This window comes from Cervus canadensis, chromosome 20 (genome assembly GCF_019320065.1).
Source record: "Cervus canadensis isolate Bull #8, Minnesota chromosome 20, ASM1932006v1, whole genome shotgun sequence".
Taxonomy (NCBI): Eukaryota; Metazoa; Chordata; class Mammalia; order Artiodactyla; family Cervidae; genus Cervus; species Cervus canadensis.
In genome coordinates this window covers 3,345,203-3,363,695 of record NC_057405.1, presented here as the reverse complement: position 1 = coordinate 3,363,695, position 18,493 = coordinate 3,345,203, and the positions used below count along the sequence as shown (strand labels likewise).

The window sequence follows — 18,493 nt, the reverse complement described above, 5'->3', positions numbered from 1 at the left end:
GTGAACCCTGGGGAGGTGGGGCCAGGAGGGAGAGCAGCACAACTAGACAGTGGCCGCACTCACCGCAACCAGAAAAAGCCCAAGCAAAGCAGGGAAGACCCAGCACAGCCAAAAATAAATAAAAATTAAAAAACCCTGGAACACGGTGATGTTTGCACAACTCTGCAAATACATTAAAAATTATTAAATTTCACACTTAAATGGGTAAATTTTTTGGCATGCAAGTTATACTTCAATAAAGCTGCTTTTTAAAGAGCAAAAGAAATCTGTTCAAAAAAAGAGAACTTGCAGGGACTTTACTGGTGGTTCAGTGGCTAAGCCTCTGAGCTCCCGGTTTAGGGGTCTGGGTTTCATCCCTGGTCAGGGAACGTGACCCCATGTGCCACAACTAAAGATCCCAAATGCCACAACTAAGACCTGGCACAGCCAAATAAACAAAAAAACCTTTTTAATTTTTAAAAAAGAAATTGCAGACTATGTGTTAAGAGCTTTAATAAGTTACTATTAAAATAATTCTGAAAAGTTGGTATTTTTATACCCATTTTACAGATAAGAAAATTGAGGCTCGAAGGAGGTAAGCAACTTGCACAATTAGCAAACATAGCAAAGTTAAAATGTGTGCACATGTGCCCTAACTACAGAGTTCTTGCACTTTCTCCCAGGTGTGACTGCCTGGGGCCTGAAGAGCTGTGGGGAGACCATGCTGGGGCCTGAGTGAAGGTTCACCCTGGATTCCACACAACCTGTCACCACCTAGGTCAGAGTGCTGCTAGGCCAATGGGAGACCTTTCAGCAGCCAAAGATTTTCTCTCTGTAGAGACCAAGGTTGTGACTGTGACTTATAATAAGAAATATATATTTGCTCTTAGTCTCCATTCTCGGCGTGTAGCTCCTTACAGCTCCTTGAAATTTCCTGAGTGATGAGAGCAATGGGAGCATCTTTTGTTCTTAGAGTTGGTCTTCTGTCAGTTCCTGAAATAGCTCCAGAGCCATAAATGTGAAAGGAGTGTGCTATTCATAATAAATCCCTTTCAACCACACCTGAATTTATCTTAACACGATAACTTATGAAAAACCCTGGGCTTCCCAGGTGGTGGGGTGGTGAAGAATCAGCCTGCCAATGCAGGAGACGGAGCTTTGATCCCTGAGTGGGGAAGATCCTCTGCAGTAGGAAATGGCAAACCCACTCCAGTATTTTGCTTGGAAAATCCCAGGGACAGAGGAGCCTGGTGACTGCAGTTCACAGGGTCGCAGAGAGTCAGACACGACTGAGCGCTGAGCGATGGGAAGCCCTAAGGATGGGCTGCCAGAGGAACCAACAGTCACTGGAGGTTGGAACGTTCAGTTGCACTTTCCTGACCTCCAGAGATCAAATTGCCAACATCCGCTGGACCATCGAAAAAGGAAGAGAGTTCCAGAAAAACATCTACTTCTGCTTTATTGACTACACCAAAGCCTTTGACTGTGTGGACCACAACAAACTGCAGAAAATTCTTCAAGAGATGGGAATACCAGATCACCTTACCTGCCTTCTGAGAAATCTGTATGCGGGTCAAGACGCAAAAGTTAGAACTGGACATAAACAACCGACTGGTCCCAAATCGGGAAAGGAGTACGTCAAGGCTGTATATTGTCACCCTGCTTATTTAACTTATTATTTAACTTACATCATGTGAAATGCCGGGCTGGATGAAACACAAGCTGGAATCAAGATTTCTGGGAGAAATATCAATAACCTCAGATACGCAGATGATACCACCCTTATGGCAGAAAGCGAAGAAGAACTAAAGAGCTTCTTGATGAAAGTGAAAGAGAAGAGTGAAAAGGCTGGCTTAAAGCTTAACATTCAGAAAACTAACATCATGGCATCTGGTCCCATCACTTCATGGCAAATAGATGGGGAAACAATGGAAAAAGTGACAGACTTTTATTTTCTTGGGCTCCAAAATCACTGCAGATGGTGACTGCAGCCATAAAATTAAAAGACGCTTGCTCCTTGGAAGAAAAGCTATGACTAACCTAGTTAGCATATTAAAAAGCAGAGACATTACTTTGCCAACAAAGGTCTGTCTAGTCAAAGCTACGGTTTTTCCAATAGTCATGTATGGAGGTGAGAGCTGGACTATAAAGAAAGCTGAGCGCCGAAGAATTGATGCTTTTGAACTGTGGTGCTGGAGAAGACTCTTGAGAGTAAGGAGATCCAACCAGTCCATCCTAAAGGAGATCAGTCCTGGGTGTTCACTGGAAGGACTGATGCTGAAGCTGAAACTCCAATGCTTTGGCCACCTCATGCGAAGAGCTGACTCATTGGAAAAGACCCTGATGCTGGGAAAGATTGAAAGTGGGAGAAGAAGGGGATGACAGAGGATAAGATGGTTGGATGGCATCACAGACTCCATATGGACATGAATTTGAACAAGCTCCAGGAGTTGGTGATGGACAGGGAAGCCTGGCATGCTGCAGTCCATGGGGTCGCAAAGAGTCGGACATGACTGAGCGACTGAACTGACCTCCAGGAAGGCGAAAGAGGCTGGCGGTGGTCAATCACCAATGCCAGTGATTTAGTCAACGTCCATGTAATGAAGCCTCCATAAACACCCAAAGGGCAGAGGTCAGGGATTGCCTGGGCTGGTGGACGCAGAGCTGCTGAGAGGATGGGGCGCTTATAGGGGCAGGAAGCCCAGCGCCCTCTCCCCACACCTTGCCCTCTGCAGCTCTTCCATCCCTGTTCCTGGGTTGCACCTTTTTATGATAAACTGGGAGTCTAGTAAGTAAAATGTTTTCCTGATGTCTGTGAGCTGCTTTAGTAAATTAATTAGACCCAAGGAGGGTCATGGAAGCCTCTGATTTCTAGCCAGTCACTCAGAAACGCAGAAGACAACCTGGCCTTGCAGCCGGTGTCAGGGGCTGGTATGAGGGGCGGGGTGTCTCGTGGGACTGAGCCCTCAGCCCATGAGATCTGACGCTGTCTTCAGAGAGACGCCCTCAGAGCTGAGTCACCTGCCTGGTGGTGCTGGAGAAAGCACAGGTTTGAAGCAGGAAATACGGGGAATGCCTGCGAGTAACTGAAAATGCCAGCTGGCTGATCTTTGCCACAGGAGGTCAGAGGTGAACAGACATGACTGTTTGAAAAACAAAACTCTGCCTCTCCCCAGAGCTCTCTCTGGGTGGTCTGGAGTGGGGGGTGGGGCTTTGGAGCCATGATGGGGTCCGAGTTGCGGTTCTGCCAATCAGCAGGTGGGGGCCCCTGGGCCTTGAAGTTACTACAATCCTTCTGTGCCTCAGTTTCCTCAACCCTAAAGTGGGGGTGCAAAGAGAACCTCTTCTAAAAGGCTCTATACAGCAGTCAGAGCAATACTAAGTTTTGCCATCGGTGTTATGTCGTCCATGGATTTGCACCTGTCTAGGCAGAGTCGGCCTGACCTCAGTTTTGCTAAAAAAGCCGCCCCTGGGCCTGTGTGTCATCTGTTGGTGAGGGATCAGGAGTGCCCTCCAAAGCTTGCTACACATCTAACTGCCCTGAGTGAAAGCAGTCCAAAGAGGCTGAGGGTCACCTGGTCCAAGCCCATCATTGTTCAGACGGGAGCAACAAGGTTCCGCAGGCTGGAGTGGCTGACCCGCCCACAAACCTCCCCACGAGGCTTAATGTGGTTCCCACGTAAACACTACACACAGTTTTTGTGCCCCAGCTTCTCTTGTCTATTTGGCTAAAGAAGTGGGAAAAGGCCACTCTGTGATTCCGTGCTGTGTATGCCTACTGTCATATCTGACTCTGCGACCCCACGGACTGCTGTGGTTTTAAAGAGGGTCAAAGGCTAATTACAAGTGACTCCATTTGAAAGACAGCAATGAAAGTATTTTTAATCCTTCTTCCTTCTCCCCAAACCTCCATCACTGGGCGAGGTGGGGGGCGGGGGAGCCAGTTCTTTGAAGACTGTGAACCAAACACAACAGTTTTACGGACCATGGTTAAGACGTGGGCTTTCCCCCAGGGAATGGCTGAGTGTTTACTCTCTCGTTACCTTGGTAACCGCTACCTTGGCGCCCTTGTTGATGAGCTGAACCACATTCTCCGTCTGGCCTTTGTACGCAGCTATGAGCAGGCGTTCTGAAAGCGCGGCGACCGCATCCTGCTGGCTCATGAATTAGGAGAGAAAGACGTTCTCGGGGAAGTGGTGGACAAGTCCCTTCGGCTCAACACGGCATCACGGGCCCAGGCAGGCACCCTCAGGTAAAGAAGCTCTGACCATGGGAAGAAGACTTCGTCACTATGCCATCTTCGGGACCTGGGGGTTACAGAACAAAGCTGCCATCAGCGCCAGTCAGCACCCAGGACAGGCCGCATCTCTCCGCCCTGGTTTTAGGGACTCTGTTGATTGCTCGCTGCTGGGGAGGGGAACTGGGGGAGACGGGACACTCAGGAAGCACCCCCTGCAGAGCAAACCCTGAACTTGCAAGTGGAAGGCAAAGAGGGTGTTGAACCAGCCCACCCCACCCCACCCCTCACCTCCCACCCCCCACCCCTCACCCCCCACACCCCACCACTAGGGCTGGAACTGCAAGGTCTGCCCTGCAGATAACAGAGGGGCTCAGAGACCCGATGAAATCCCCTGAATGGAGCCTGGTTTCCAGGCTCCCCCTCGGCAGGTAACTACGCTGAGGTGACCACAAAGGGCCCTCTGGACTGTGCTCTGTGGCTTCACCAAGGCCAACATGCCCATTCCCCTGGCTGGCTGGGGGCCCATGGACCACAGCCCACAGAGACCCTGAGAACAGGACTATATCCATGGACTCTCTCCCAGCATTTCCTGCCATTCTCTATCTTCATCCTTTTCTCACTCTTCAGAGGGCATGTTCCTGAGTTCTGGAACCATTGGAGAGCTGGAAGCAGGCCCGGGCCATCCCCTGGCCAATAACTGCTGCAATAAACGGATGCTACAGTTACTATTGGGGCTTCCCAGGGGGCGCTAGTGGTAAAGAACCTGTTTGCCAATGCAGGAGACAGAGGAGATTCAGGTTCAATCCCTGGGCTGGGACGATCCCCTGGCGGACAGCATGGCAACCCACTCCAGTGTTCTTGCCTGGAGAATCCCATGGACAGACAAGCCTGGTGGGCTACAGTCCATGGGGTCGCAGAGAGTCGGACACGACTGAAGTGACTTAGCATGCACAGTTACTCTAGGGAGGGGCTGTGCCAACACAAACCGCCCACAGGTTTGTGCACTCACAGCACTGATCTGGGGGTAGTACTCGCGGTAAACTGAAACCCATCTTTCCACCAAATGCCAAATGAACAGAAGTTTAAAGACTGACTCCTCCTGGGAGCCCTGGGCCACTATCAGAGCAGACCAAAACCACTGGTGTTACGCCAAAGGTGAAGGTATGGGGGCCAAAGGAATGCTTAAGACTCTGTGACCCATTCCTACCAGAACAGCAGAAAGTATGGGCCTCCTTCTGCCTTCAAATGTACTTCTCAAAAACACCAACATGGGCTATGGAAAGAAACTGTAGCGTAAGGCCCTGCCACACATTCTAATTTTGAAGACCCAGAAGGTACAGACGTTCTTTACAGTGGTTTCCAGGCAAACCCCACGCTCCTCTCAATCTCTGGAGTAAGGAATTGGCTTGATTCTCCTCCACCTTGACATCTAGGTGGGCCATGTCACCAACCACTCCAGGTGGCTGGGAGAACAACAGGACCGTGGGGACCAAAGACAGTATTTTATTATGTGAAATCATCGGTCAAGTGTGAATCGTACAACTTCAGAAAGGTTATTCTCATCCCTGCTCAGCTTGTGTTCTGCTAAGTCTCTCCAGTCGTGTCCAGCTCTTTACGACCCCATGGACTCTAGCCTGCCAGGCTCCTCTGTTCGTGGGGATTCTCCAGGCAAGAATACTGGAGTGAGCTGCCATGCCCTCCTCCAGGGGATCTTCCTAATCCAGGGATCGAACCTGAATCTCTTATATCTCCTGCATTGGCAAGCAGGTTCTTTACCACTAGCACCACATGGGAAGCCCCTGCTCAGCTTGCAAATGACCAAATTTCCATCATCCATCTGTTGTCTAAAGTGTGGGTAAAGAACAGCAAGGAAAAGGAGTTCCCTTGCGGTCTAATAGTCAGGACTCTATGCTTTCACTTTCAAGGGCTGATCTGGGAACTAAGATCCCACAAGCCACGAAGCAAGGTGCAAAAGAAAAAAAAAAAATGTAAAGAGGCAGAAGGAAGCCTCACAAACCCATGCTGTTCTGATCACCAGGCTCATCAGAAGCGCAACAAACCTCGAGAAGGTACAAGCAGGAGACCCCTTCCCTCAGCCAGGGTCAGAAATCGCTGGGAGGAACCTGAAATCTTTGTTGAATGAATAAGCCAATGAAAGAATGAAGTTGAGATGAAAAACAGAAATGGAGCTGGAAAAGCCTTTGGAAATTCCCCGGGTGGCCCTGAAAGACTGAAGTTTGGGCTTCATGTTTCCCAGAATGCTGCCCTGTCTGGGAGTGCTTTTAGTGGCTTTTTTCAACCCAGGATACTGCACGCTCTCTCTCTTTATTCAGGTAAAGCGTGTTACCTTCACACCAATTACATGGAGCTTCTGATCTGTCTGCCCCAACCCTGCGGAAGCACTCCAGGGCCCAGTGACATGAAAATGCAGAAAATTAGCCCTGGCTTCCTAAATGCCCTTTTGCTCCCACAGCCACATTCTTCTTCATTGACTCACTTGTTATTTCTGTGCACACGACCTACAAGGCCACCCCCACCTTCCCAAACCTGTCCTGTGACGAGCATTTGAGAAGAGTACAATTCCCAGTTCATACAAGTATTATCATCATGGCTACAACGTCACCATTCACTCCACAGCTAATAACTCCTGTGGACAGAGATCTCCTCGCAGGCCATCAGCTGAGGTTACGAGCTGCAGGCCAGCAGTGCCGTCCTGTCTCCCCAGCAACGGAAGCACGGGTCAGCGGGCCTGTCTCTGCTAACGGCCTCTCCCCTTCTCCCTCTGTCCCATGCAATAAATTCTGCCTCGCAGACAGAGACAAAAGCTGAGGGACCCTGACTGCCATGGCTGCAAGCTACTGAGACAGCCCGTGATCACCTTTGGTAAACAGCGCTTTACAAATCCAGCACACGCTACTATTCCTTTTTCTTTTTAAGACGGAGAGACACTACATTTCTGAGAAAATGTTGGCCAAGTAGAAATGCCATTTATTAAAAACAAAAATTTCAATGACAGCTACTTAAGAATGAAATGCCCCCACCCCTACCCACCCCCTCCACCAGAGCCAACGCACAGCCTGCCTGAGGCTGAGGGTGCCTCTAGGACAGGTGTCTCGTGGGATTTTGGATCCCCCCCCGCCCCACCACCACGAGAGGGGCACAGAAAACTGCAAAAGCAGGAACAGAATTCCAGGTTCCTGGTTTCTACCGTGCGCTCAGCACAGTCCCTGTATCCCACAGGGACGCACCCACATACCTTGGGGATCTCAAGTTCACACTCAATTTAAATCCAGCAATCGCCTCACTGAAAGGACCTCCAGCATTCACCTGCATTTTCATCGACACCAGCAGAGGGGGGCGGAGGGAGGGATCAAAGTGGCTGAGTCTTCCTTTGTGACTTCCACCCTGGGCTCATCTTCCTCTCCACCTCTCTCATGATCATTGCCCGACATCTTCGGTATCCGGACCTCTCTTCCAGAACAATGATCCCCAAGCTTCTGCAGTGAGGGGATACTCTCCTTTCCTCTGATACCTCTGAACTGATAAATCAGGCCAGGCGGAAGGGACTGGGCTGGCAAGAGGGGTAAGGAGGATGCTGGGCCCCCAGTAGTGAGTAGGAAGGGCAGAGGGATAGAGAGGGATGATGAGCAGTCTGCAAATCAAAGAGTTGCTGCCTACCTGTTGGGTACCCAGGCTGCAGAGCCCCATTCCCTCATTAAACGTGAGCTTTCGCTCCCAAATAGACCAGCTATTATCCAAGACACTTCCCACTGCTGGCGGTGAGGAATTTCTGCCCCAGGTCTATCAATCACATCCCTCTTTGTCACTTTCACAGCGTTTTTCGCAGGAGAAAAACCTTAAATGCAAACAAGCTGCCAGTTCTTTAAGCAGAAAGGAAATAAATGCACGGTCATAAATATGCAATGAGCATCATGAATTGGGAAAGGAATTTAGCTTCCTAAGATTTCTCTCCTTCCTCCCGGCCCACTGCCCCATTTTCTATTGCTTTCCAATTCGTCAGTGCTTTTGTCTCTCATCAAATGCCAGGGGGCCACAGAGCTGCTTGGTCTGTGATGTGATCCGTTTTCTTTTTATAGCAAAAGGTCTATGGGGTTTTCTTGAAGATTTATAACAAGGTCCCCTGGTACCGATATCTCAAAGTCACTGCATTCAGTCTCCTAACAAGGCAAGAATATTTTAGAAGAAACCTGCACACAACAGTCCCAGCCAGGCATTACGCACAGCCCACCCAGAGATGGTCCACAGGCACTCTGGTTAGGGAGCACCATCAGTTAAGATAAGTCTCTTTGCTCCTACTGGTCCAAACCCTGTGTTGAGGAGAGATTGTACTCACATCTGGGGGGGTCTGTCCTCCCCGTTCTACATCGTGTTCTGTTGCTGGAAAAAATCACGGTCAGTTCTTTCCTGGAGATCATTAGCTTCCTAGCAGTGTCACGCCCAAGGTCCGCAGTGATTTACGTTACAGTGCTCGCTGACTTTTCCCCTTGAGCTTCCTCAGCCAACACCGACCAGATCACATCGAAAAGCATACTAGGACATCCATCCAGCACGCAGTGTTTCGTGGTTTTTCTAGTCTGCCCGGCACAGCTACTGAAAGTCCTGGGTCTTCAGATTTTGTGGATTGCTCCCTCCTGCCAGCAGAGGACCTGTAACACTGCTCTGATCAAAGAGTCAGGGAATAATTCACAGATGGGCGGAATGCTTGTCAATGATGTTCAGACGACAGAGAAACGAAGTCTGCATTCTTTCAGCAGCATTCAGAGATGAATGCACAGGTTGTGAAGGAGGGAGGATGCAAGAATAGTTGAAATCTGTAAGGAACTGCCTTTAGGACAGCAGTTAGGGAAATGTTCGCTTTGTGGGAACAGCAGAGACCCAGAGACTCTCCCAACCCAGCCCTGTAGGCAGAGGGTTCCAACACAGGGACTGCAGCAGCATAGGAGACTAGGGGCTGGCTGAGAAACTGTTCCCGGTGTTTGTGAACTGATAGTTTGTCTCAGAAATCCTCCTCTGATCAGAGTCTCTGCAGGAAAAGGGGACGGGAGAAGACAGGGAGCTCTTTCAAGGGCTGTCAGTGGCCCTCTACATCGTAGGTACGTCTTCCAGACCACTTGTTGAAGCAGCAGAAAACCAACTTCCCAACTTGAGTAATCACGGAAAGGAAGAGGGGTTTGAGTTTGACTTGTGCTAATATTACTAATTTTTTTTCCCCTTCATTTCTAAAGCCAGAATTGTTGGTACTGGAGATGGGAAAATGACTGTCAGCATGAACCCTCCGAACACCCTTTCTGCCCAAAGCCCTGCCCCCCACTTCCCCGAGGGCAGCAGCTCCTACGGGCAGGGGGCCGATTCTGCTCTGGCCAGCATTCGGCTTATACCAAGGGCAGGAGAATAGCTAGCAACCATGGCTGGTGTGCTGCAGCGAGAATGAATTCCCTGGGGAGACCAAATGCTGGTAGAATGACATTCCTATTTTTAATGCAAGACCTTCATACTAGTTTAGCCAAAAGTGATCACTGCTGGGTTACTGCAACCGCTACTGGAGGACCAATGAGCTTAGAACACAGATGCATGAGACTCGCTGCCTACTTTGAAGAAACCCATCATCAGGCCCTGATCAGCCTTGATCATGGCCCAAAAGGCCGGAGGCCAGCTGAGAGCCGTAACTGAACGTGACAGAAGTATAAAGTGAGGAGCGGTTCATCTGCTCAGAGGTCCTGGGACACTTCCTTCTGAGAAGACCGACTCCAGAGTCAGGGGCGCTCAGCACAGCTCTGCTGATGAGGACAGGACAACACGGGCTGCTCACACGCGCTGTCTGCAGAAGGCAGGGGCGGAGATGCACAGCCTGAGCAAGCCCATCACGGCTGAGGACCAGTTATGCTGATTTCCTGAGAACAGCTCACGTACAGTAACTATTCTCTTCTGAATCTGACATTTACTGGATTTTTCAAAGCATCACCTCCGCAGGAGGCATAGAGAGGTTGTTGCAGTGAAAGTTGAGTGACATCTGGATACTATTCAGGAAACCTATGACATACCCCACCATCAAGAAAAGCTGCTGGCAAATGTCAAAATACTACCGGCGGTACCAGGATACAGCGCTGAATGAAGATGTGACTGACAGGAGGCTTGTGATGTAGAAACCTCCCCTTTTTACACAGGGCAACGATAATTACTTTTTGGTTGTCTGGTGCTGCTGGATAACCAGAGCTGCCAAGTTGGGGCTGGGCACTCACATCACGAAGCAAACGCCCCACAATCCAGATGCAGCGTCATCCACTTGCAAGCCTTCTGCTGCTCCATCTCCCCTGTGACGAGATGATCAGGCGCTTCTCTGTTCTCCTACAGTTTCCTGTGAGCCCTGCTATGGGCTGAATTGTGTTACCCCCAAATTCATGTACCAAACCCCTAACCCTTAGTGTGACTGTGTTTGGAAATGGAGCCATCAGGAGGTAATTAAGGTCAAACGGGACTTCCCAGGTGGCTCAGTGGTAAAGAATCCTCCTGCCAATGCAGGAGACGCGGGAGACGCAGGAGACCTGGGTTCAATCCCTGGGTCAGGAAAGACTCCCCTGGAGAAGGAAACGGCAACCCGCTCCAGTGTTCTTGCCTGGAAAATCCCATGGGCAGAGGAGCCTGGTGGGCTACAGTCCATGGGGGTCGCAAAGAGTCAGACGACTTAGCAGCTGAGCACAGGCGTAAGCAAGGTAACATGAGGTTCTCAGGGTAGGGCCCGGGTCTGATAGGATTAGTGTCCTCATAAGGAGAGACACCAAAGCGTCTCTATGCTCACTCTCTCCCCTGCCTCTCTCTCTTCACACCTGCACCCCTGCCTCCAAGCCATGCTCATAGGAAACGCCATGTAAGGACAGCAAAAAACAGCAGTCATCTGCAAGCCAGGAAGATCCTTATAAGAACCAAACTCTGCTGGACTTTGATCAGGGGCTTCCAGCTTTCAGAATTATGAAGAAATAAATTCTTGCCATTGAAGCCACCCAGTCTACAGTACCTTGTAATGGCAGCCCTACTGACTAAGACCTGAGCTCCCCTCACCCTGTAATTTGCTGGCATGCGCTCAAGGTTGGTCTTCCTTTTTACACTGAACTCCTTGAAGGCAGAAACCCTATTTTGTTTATCTTGTATCTCCAGTGTCTGGCATAGTTCCCAGAACATAGCCTTTAATGTCTGTTCAATAGATGCTAGAAAAGCTAATAATCAATTGCTTTTTCTAAGCATTAATTGGTCTTCAGGAGTCTGTGGATCCCACAAGAAACAGAGGAGGTGCCAACTAAGTCAACTAGTTTTTTGTTTTGTTTTTTGGGGGAGTTGACTTTTTCCTTTTTCCTTTCCCCAAAGATTAAGCAGGCTATAGCTGCAAAACCTCCAAGAGATAACAAATGGGGGGTGGATTCGTTCTTCCCTGTCTGTTCCTCCTCAAAACAGAGGGCAGCAGCTCCTGGGACCCTAAGAATTACCCATCCCCAGTGACAGAGGTGTGTGTCAGCACCGGGCAGCACCATAGCCACCCCCAGAATTTTCTTCTCGCTGTCCTCAACCTCTGTTGGGTAAAACCACAAATGCTAAAGGTGACCCTGCACAATCAATACCAAACGACAATAAAACCAGCCTCAGAGAGCAGTCCACCTGCCATGCATCCATACGTCAGCTCTTACCCACGCCAACTTGCTTTGATCTGGCTTCTCTCTACCCCCAGTTTTCTTGCTAAACCATCCCTGATGCTGTGGTTGTTGATTCTGTGGTGTATGAAGCATTTATTGAAGAGACAGTCACGAAGAACTACGGAAACCCAGCAAGAGAGCATTCTTGCTTGGTGTGCTGGGGTGAACGGAGGTCAGGAACGTGCTCACAGAGAAGGTCATGGTTGAGCTGGGTCTCAACCATGGATTTTGTTAGGGAGAGAAGTGGGGGAGGGCATGGGCAGAGGAAACAGCAAGAGTGAAGGCAGAGTCATCTGAAAGTGTAGGAAAGAGGAGCAAAGAGACTTGCTTCAGGACTTCCCCAGTGGTCCAGTGGCTAAGATCCCACGCCCCCAGTGCAGGGGGCCTGGCTTCAATCCCTGGTCAAGGAACTAGATCACCCATGCTGCAGACATCAAAGACTGAAGACCCCACCTGCTGCAGCTAAGACCTGGCGCAGCCAAACTACAAAATAAAAATACACATATATAAAAAGAGAGGCGCTGCAGCTGGAGCTTACAACACACAGGCAAAGACCACAGATGACATTGCAAAGTCAGGCTGTGGAAAAATTTTCACATCATGCCAAAGACACTGGACTGTAACTTGCATGTGTGATGGGAACCCTAGATGTCGGGAAGAAGAGAGACTGGTCAGATCTGTGTACAGCTTGGAATTCAAACACACAGAATTGGATTAGTCATAATTACGGGTTCATGCTACACTTTCAAGACTGTATGTATACAGCTTTCTCTTCTACTTTGCTTTTTTATTTCTTTTGCATTTCCTTCTTTCTTTCAATTTTAGTTAATACACTTTACTTTTTAGAGCAGTTTTAGGTTTATAGAGAAACAGAACAGAAAGCATAAAGAGGTTCCTTACAGCTCTTAACCCACACTCTGGCCCTTGAACTCCCCGTAGTTTCCCCTGTTATTAACGTCCTGTATCAGTGTGGTACATTTGTTATAACTGATGAGTCAGTATTGACTCCTTAACGAAAGCCCGTGGTTTGTTTAGCGTTCACCCTGGGCTGTACGGGTCCTCGGGTCTGCACAGATGTGTAATGACACACACCCACCGTGACAGTATCTCACACAACAGCGTCGCTGGATTAGCGCTCCACCATTCACCCCTCGCTCCCCCTCAACCCCTGACAGCCACTGATCCTTCTACTGTCTCTAAAGTGTTGCTTTTTCCAGAATGTCGTATAGCTGGAATCATACAATAGGTCACCTTTCCAGGCTGGCTCTTTTCACTTAGTGGCGTGCATTTAAGGTTCCTCCCTGTCTTTTCATGGCTTGATAACTCTTTTTTTTTTTTAAACTGCTGAATAGTATTCCATTGTATGGATGTACCAGAGTTTATCTATTCACCTACTAAAAGACATCTTGGTTGCTTTCAAGTTTTCACAATGAGGGATAAAGCTGCTATAAACATTCAAGGGCAAATAAGCCACAGGGATGTAACACACAACATAAGGAGCACCATCGACGATACTGTGACAGTTTTGTACGGGGACAGACGGTTACCAGATTTATTGTGCTGACCATTTCACAAGATATGTAAATGTCAAATCACTGTGTCGTTCACCCAAAACTAACACAATACTGATACATATGTCAACTATATTTCAATTTAAAAACTCTACATGCGTATTTTTGTGTGTACCTAAGTCTTCCTCTCATTTGGGTAAATACCAAGGAAGACAACTGCTGAATCAGACGGTAGGACAGCGCGTAGTTGTGTCAGAAGCTGATGTGCTGCATGCTAAGTCGCTTTAGTCACGTCCGACTCTGCGTGATCCTATGGACTGGAGCCCTCCAGGCTCCTCTGTCCATGGGATTCTCCAGGCAAGAACACGTGCTTTCCTCCAGGGGATCTTCTCAACCCAGAGACCGAACCTGCGTGTCTTAAGTCTCCTGTATTTGCAGGCGGGTTCTTCACCAGTAGCGCCACCTGGGAAGCCCAGAAACTGCTCTAGGGCCTTCCAAAGGGGCTGCGATAATCTGCATTGTAACAGCTGGTTTTACATTGACTAGCTGCCAAGCAAAGGGTAACCCTCAGTTCTCACGTTACACGATTTCTCTGTTGCATAGACACTGCTACCGTCTCTCCTTCATCACGCTTCCTCCTCCACGAGCGTCCGTGACCCACCCCCTCCTCGGGCCCCTGCCATCCGCGGACTTCTTCTTCCAAAGCTCTTGTTTCACGGGCCCCCTGACTGCTGCAGGTCCTGAGATTCTATCCCGCATTGTCTTCTCTGCTCATTTTCCTCTCTAGAAGATCTCAGTACCGACATAGCCCCCACCCCTGCTGCCCACACGCTCCTCTGCTGCCTAGAAACGGATTGCTCCAAATCTTCTTTAGTCTCAATCACTCTCTAAAGCTCCCTTTTTTTAAACACCCAGCCATTTAACAGACATCTTACTCAGATGCTCCCCATCAACATGCCAACAGCCAGATCACCATTCTTCTGTCCAAACCCACTCCTTCCCCTGTGGTCCCTTTTCATTGAGGGGCCCCGTCTTCCATCTGTCGGCCTGTTTCCCTCATCTGGAACCACCCCCCCTTTCCTCTTACACTTCTCCCCCCACCCCCACATCCAACAATTTACCAAATCCTCCTGGTTTGAGACAGTAAGACAGATTTAAAATGCAAATTCTGGGGACTTCTCTGGTGGTCCAGTGGTTAGGACTCCGCCTTGCAATGCAGGGGAGGTGGGTTCGATCCCGTCTCAGGGAACTAAGATCCCACACGCCGCAGGGCAGCTAAGCCCAGGTACTGAAACTAGAGAGAAGTCTGCAGGCTGCAACGAAAGATCCCACATACCACAACAAAGATGCTGCAACTAAAATCTGACACATCCATTAACAAACAAACAACAAACATTAAAAAAATAAAATAAAACGCAAGGTCTGAAGTTGGATTTCCTGGGCTCAAATCCCAGTTCTGCCACTTAAAATGGGCAGATTACCTACTTGATTCTAAGCCCGCTTCCTTGTGTATAAAGCAGAGAGAATAATAATCCCTAACTGCTTGGGTTGTTGCAAAGGTTGAATGAGATAATACATAGGCTATCCCAGCCTGGCACGTACAAGGTGCTCGGTAAATATTAAACACGGCTGGATGGTTACCACTTAACTGCTGCTGACTTGTTCCTTCATCTCCAGCTGCACTGTCACGGCCATCATTTCTCACCCGAACTGTCAGGGTAGTCTCCAACTGGATGCTGAAGGTGCTTCCTGAAATTCTTCTAAACTGAGAAGCTGGGATGAAAGAGGTGATATAAGCTTTTGCTTGCCTAACAGAATCTGCCTCTGTAGATGGGTTTTTGCCTGGGAACTGGTTAGAAGCCAAAGCCAGACTAACGTTCAGGATTCAAAGAGTGAGTATACATCGGCCTGAAGTGTATCTTGGATAAAAGATAACTCTGTAGAGGTCAGCCCAACCTGACCAGAGAGTTGGCAGGATTACTTAAGCTTGACTCTCAGGAAAGAGCCACTGAGGCAACAGTGGTTAAATTCTCTCTCCTCTTAGTGGCCACCGAGCCAACTTCAGGTAAGCTCCCTTCTGATGCATTAGTTTCGGAAGAAAGGGAGTCAGCCTTCTCCTCCAGCTGTTTCAAGGTGGCAAAGTCGGAGCACAGACAGCTAAGCTGCAACATGGCAGGAGCCATGGACACCGTGCCTATTGCCAGGCAGGGGTCTGCTGGGTGGTGGGGTCTGCTGGGTGGTGGGGTCTGCTGGGTGATGGGGTCTGCTGGGTGGTGGGGTCTGCTGGGTGACGGGGTCTGCTGGGTGGTGGGGTCTGCTGGGTGATGGGGTCTGCTGGGTGGTGGGGTCTGCTGGGTGACGGGGTCTGCTGGGTGATGGGGTCTGCTGAGTGGTGGGGTCTGCTGGGTGGTGGGATCTGCTGGGTGATGGGGTCTGCTGGGTGATGGGGTCTGTTGGGTGATGGGGGTTGCTGGGCAGGGGTCTGCTGGGTGATGGGGTTTGCTGGGTGATGGGGTCTGCTGGGTGGTGGGGGTTGCTGGGTGTTGGGGGTTGCTGGGTGGTGGGGGTCTGCTGGGTGGTTAGGGTCTGGGCCTTTGGTGCCAATTATTTTGCCTTGTCTGCGGACCTCTCCTCTTGACAAAGGTAGTTTTGTATGAACAAACCATCCGGGGGCTTGGAGTTTGTAGGGCTAAAGTTTGCAGGTGGAAGCTGTTCTGCCACGTTGGTCTCCCGGCCTCAATTCCCTCCCCCGCCTCAGTGTATGTGATCACTGGTGTCAGAATGCGCTCTGCACGGCACAAATGTGTGTTTTCCCTCTGCTACAATCCTCAGTGACTCACATCCCCCAACACAAAGTTCAGGGATGCACAAACCCATGCGCGGCCTGGTCTCAGCCTGTCTGCACCACCTCTTCTGACCCATCCACCCACCCATCCTGTACCTTCGCTTGGCCACAAGGGTGCTCAGGTCACCTTGAAAGCACCATCCTGTTCTTTCTGCTTAGAATGACCTTTAGATCTTTCCCAAACTCCTCCTTATCCTTCAAACCTGATTCCAGGTGTCCTTCTCAGAAGCTTTCGCCTTGATTTCAGACTTCAAGCTTCCAGAACGTGGGAGAATAAATTCTGTTGTCGGAAGCCAGTTAGCTTGTGGTAATTTGTTACAGTGGCCGCAGGAAACGAGTACAGATGCCTTATACATAACGGATGTTTAGTGACTCTTTGCCAATGGCCTGTCTGGGTCAATCAACATCACAGGCTGTGCTTCTTTTTCTAAAGTCACTCACACACATCCACACCTTCCTGGCCAAAAGCCAGGACTCCGTTATGTCACTTCAGCATGTGTAAGTGACACTGTAGCCAAGGGGCCCCTCACCGCTGTCTGAGGGACAGTGAGCTTCCAGGGGCTAAGAGTGTTCTCCTGATGACACATTCCTATAGAACGCCCTCCATCCGCCCTTTCAGGAAGCAGACGCCGGGATGCCGGGAGGCAATGGCTCTCACACGAGAATGGAGAACCGTCCTCACTGGGGTCGCTCCGGCCAGCAGCCGACTCAGGCTGCATCCTTGCAGCCTCCCTACAGGAGACACGGAGAGAAAGCCACGTCGGGCTGTTGGTTTCTAATTTTGCACACAAAAAAACAAAACACGAAGCTGTTCTGCTAGCTAGGAATGAAGTGTCCAAATGTGACCCCACAAACACAACCCCAAATAAGGCAAAGGGAAGTCTGGGATTAACGGGAGTGTCATCTACGCAGCAGTAAACACCAACTGTGATTTACCACTGTAATGTGTAATTCCAGCGGATTTCTTCTGCTATATTCCTTGGAGGACATAGGCCTTCTCTCAAGTCCGTGACCCTTCAGGGAGAGCTACCATTTAAACTCCACCATCCACTCACAGAGTGATCTTCTCTATCAATGTCCGCTGAGTGAACCTCCAGAAATGGTTGCTTTTATCTTGGCTAAACCTGGTTTTCATCGCAGGTGTCCTGGTTTAGGCAATGACACTGCCAATGAAGTATTTCATTTAAAAAAAAAAAATTTATCTGACTGAGCTGGGTCTTACTTGCGGCAGGTGGGATCTAGTTCCCTGACCAGGGATCAAACTCAGGTCTCCTGCAGTGGGAGCATGGAGTCTTAGCCACTGGACAGCCAGAGAAGACCCTCAATGAAGAACTTCTGACCATATCGTCCATCTGATCCTAGAAACTCCAGATGCCATGACGCATGCCACCCTCCCCCACGCCTATCACCTTTAACCCACACAGCTTTCCCCAATAACTTTCTATCTTTACTTACTTTTTCATTGAAGGATAGTTGATTTACAACATAGAGTGAGTTTTGGGTGCACAGTACCGTGATTCAGTTATATACACACACACAACACAAGATATTGAATATATATACACACACACACACACACAAAAGAAATACTGAGTATAGTTCCCTGTGCTATACAGTAGATCCTTGTTGGTTTTCTTCTTTATATTTATAAATGTCCAAAACTCTTCTTAAAAGGTGCAGCTCTCAGCAGCATGTCATGGTTAGATGTGATTTGACGGTAACAGGCCCATCACCACTGGTCTGAAAAGCCCGGTGCCGCACACACACCACGGCCTGCAGAAACTCCACACCTGGCCCCCTCATCTCAATTTCCTTCTGATTCCTCCTGCTGGGGGCAGGACCAGGAAGAAGCAAGAGGAGAAGAGGGTCTATGGAAAGCCTCCACCCACAGAGCCAACTACATGACTCTGGGCAAGTTACAGAACTTCCTTGGGCCTCACGTCCTCGACTGTAAGACAGGGGGAAAATGGTAGCTGCCGACCTCACGGGCTTCCCAGGTGGCTCAGAGGTAAAGAAAATGCCTGCGATGCAGGAGACGCAGGTTGGATGCCTGGGTTGAGAAAATCCCCTGGAGGAGGAAATGGCAACCCACTCTAGTATTTTTGCCTGACAAATCCCATGGACAGAAGAGCCTGGCGGGCTACCGTCCACGGGGTTGCAAAAGAGTCGACACAACTTAGCAACTCCACACAACGACCACGGCGTGCTGTCGGCG

At 49.5% G+C, this 18,493-nt stretch overlaps 1 protein-coding gene across 6 annotated transcripts in view; it reads right to left on the bottom strand.

The window, feature by feature from the left end:
- The window catches only part of ANKRD6 (ankyrin repeat domain 6), a 175,965-nt gene that overhangs the window by 55,838 nt on the left and 101,634 nt on the right, over positions 1-18,493 (bottom strand). For all 6 annotated transcript variants that reach the window (XM_043439464.1, XM_043439465.1, XM_043439467.1 and 3 more), the window contains exon 2: positions 4,023-4,286. In XM_043439464.1, coding sequence (XP_043295399.1) covers positions 4,023-4,142 — 120 coding nt within the window. In that variant the 5' untranslated portion in view covers positions 4,143-4,286. The remainder of the gene's footprint in view (positions 1-4,022; positions 4,287-18,493) is intronic.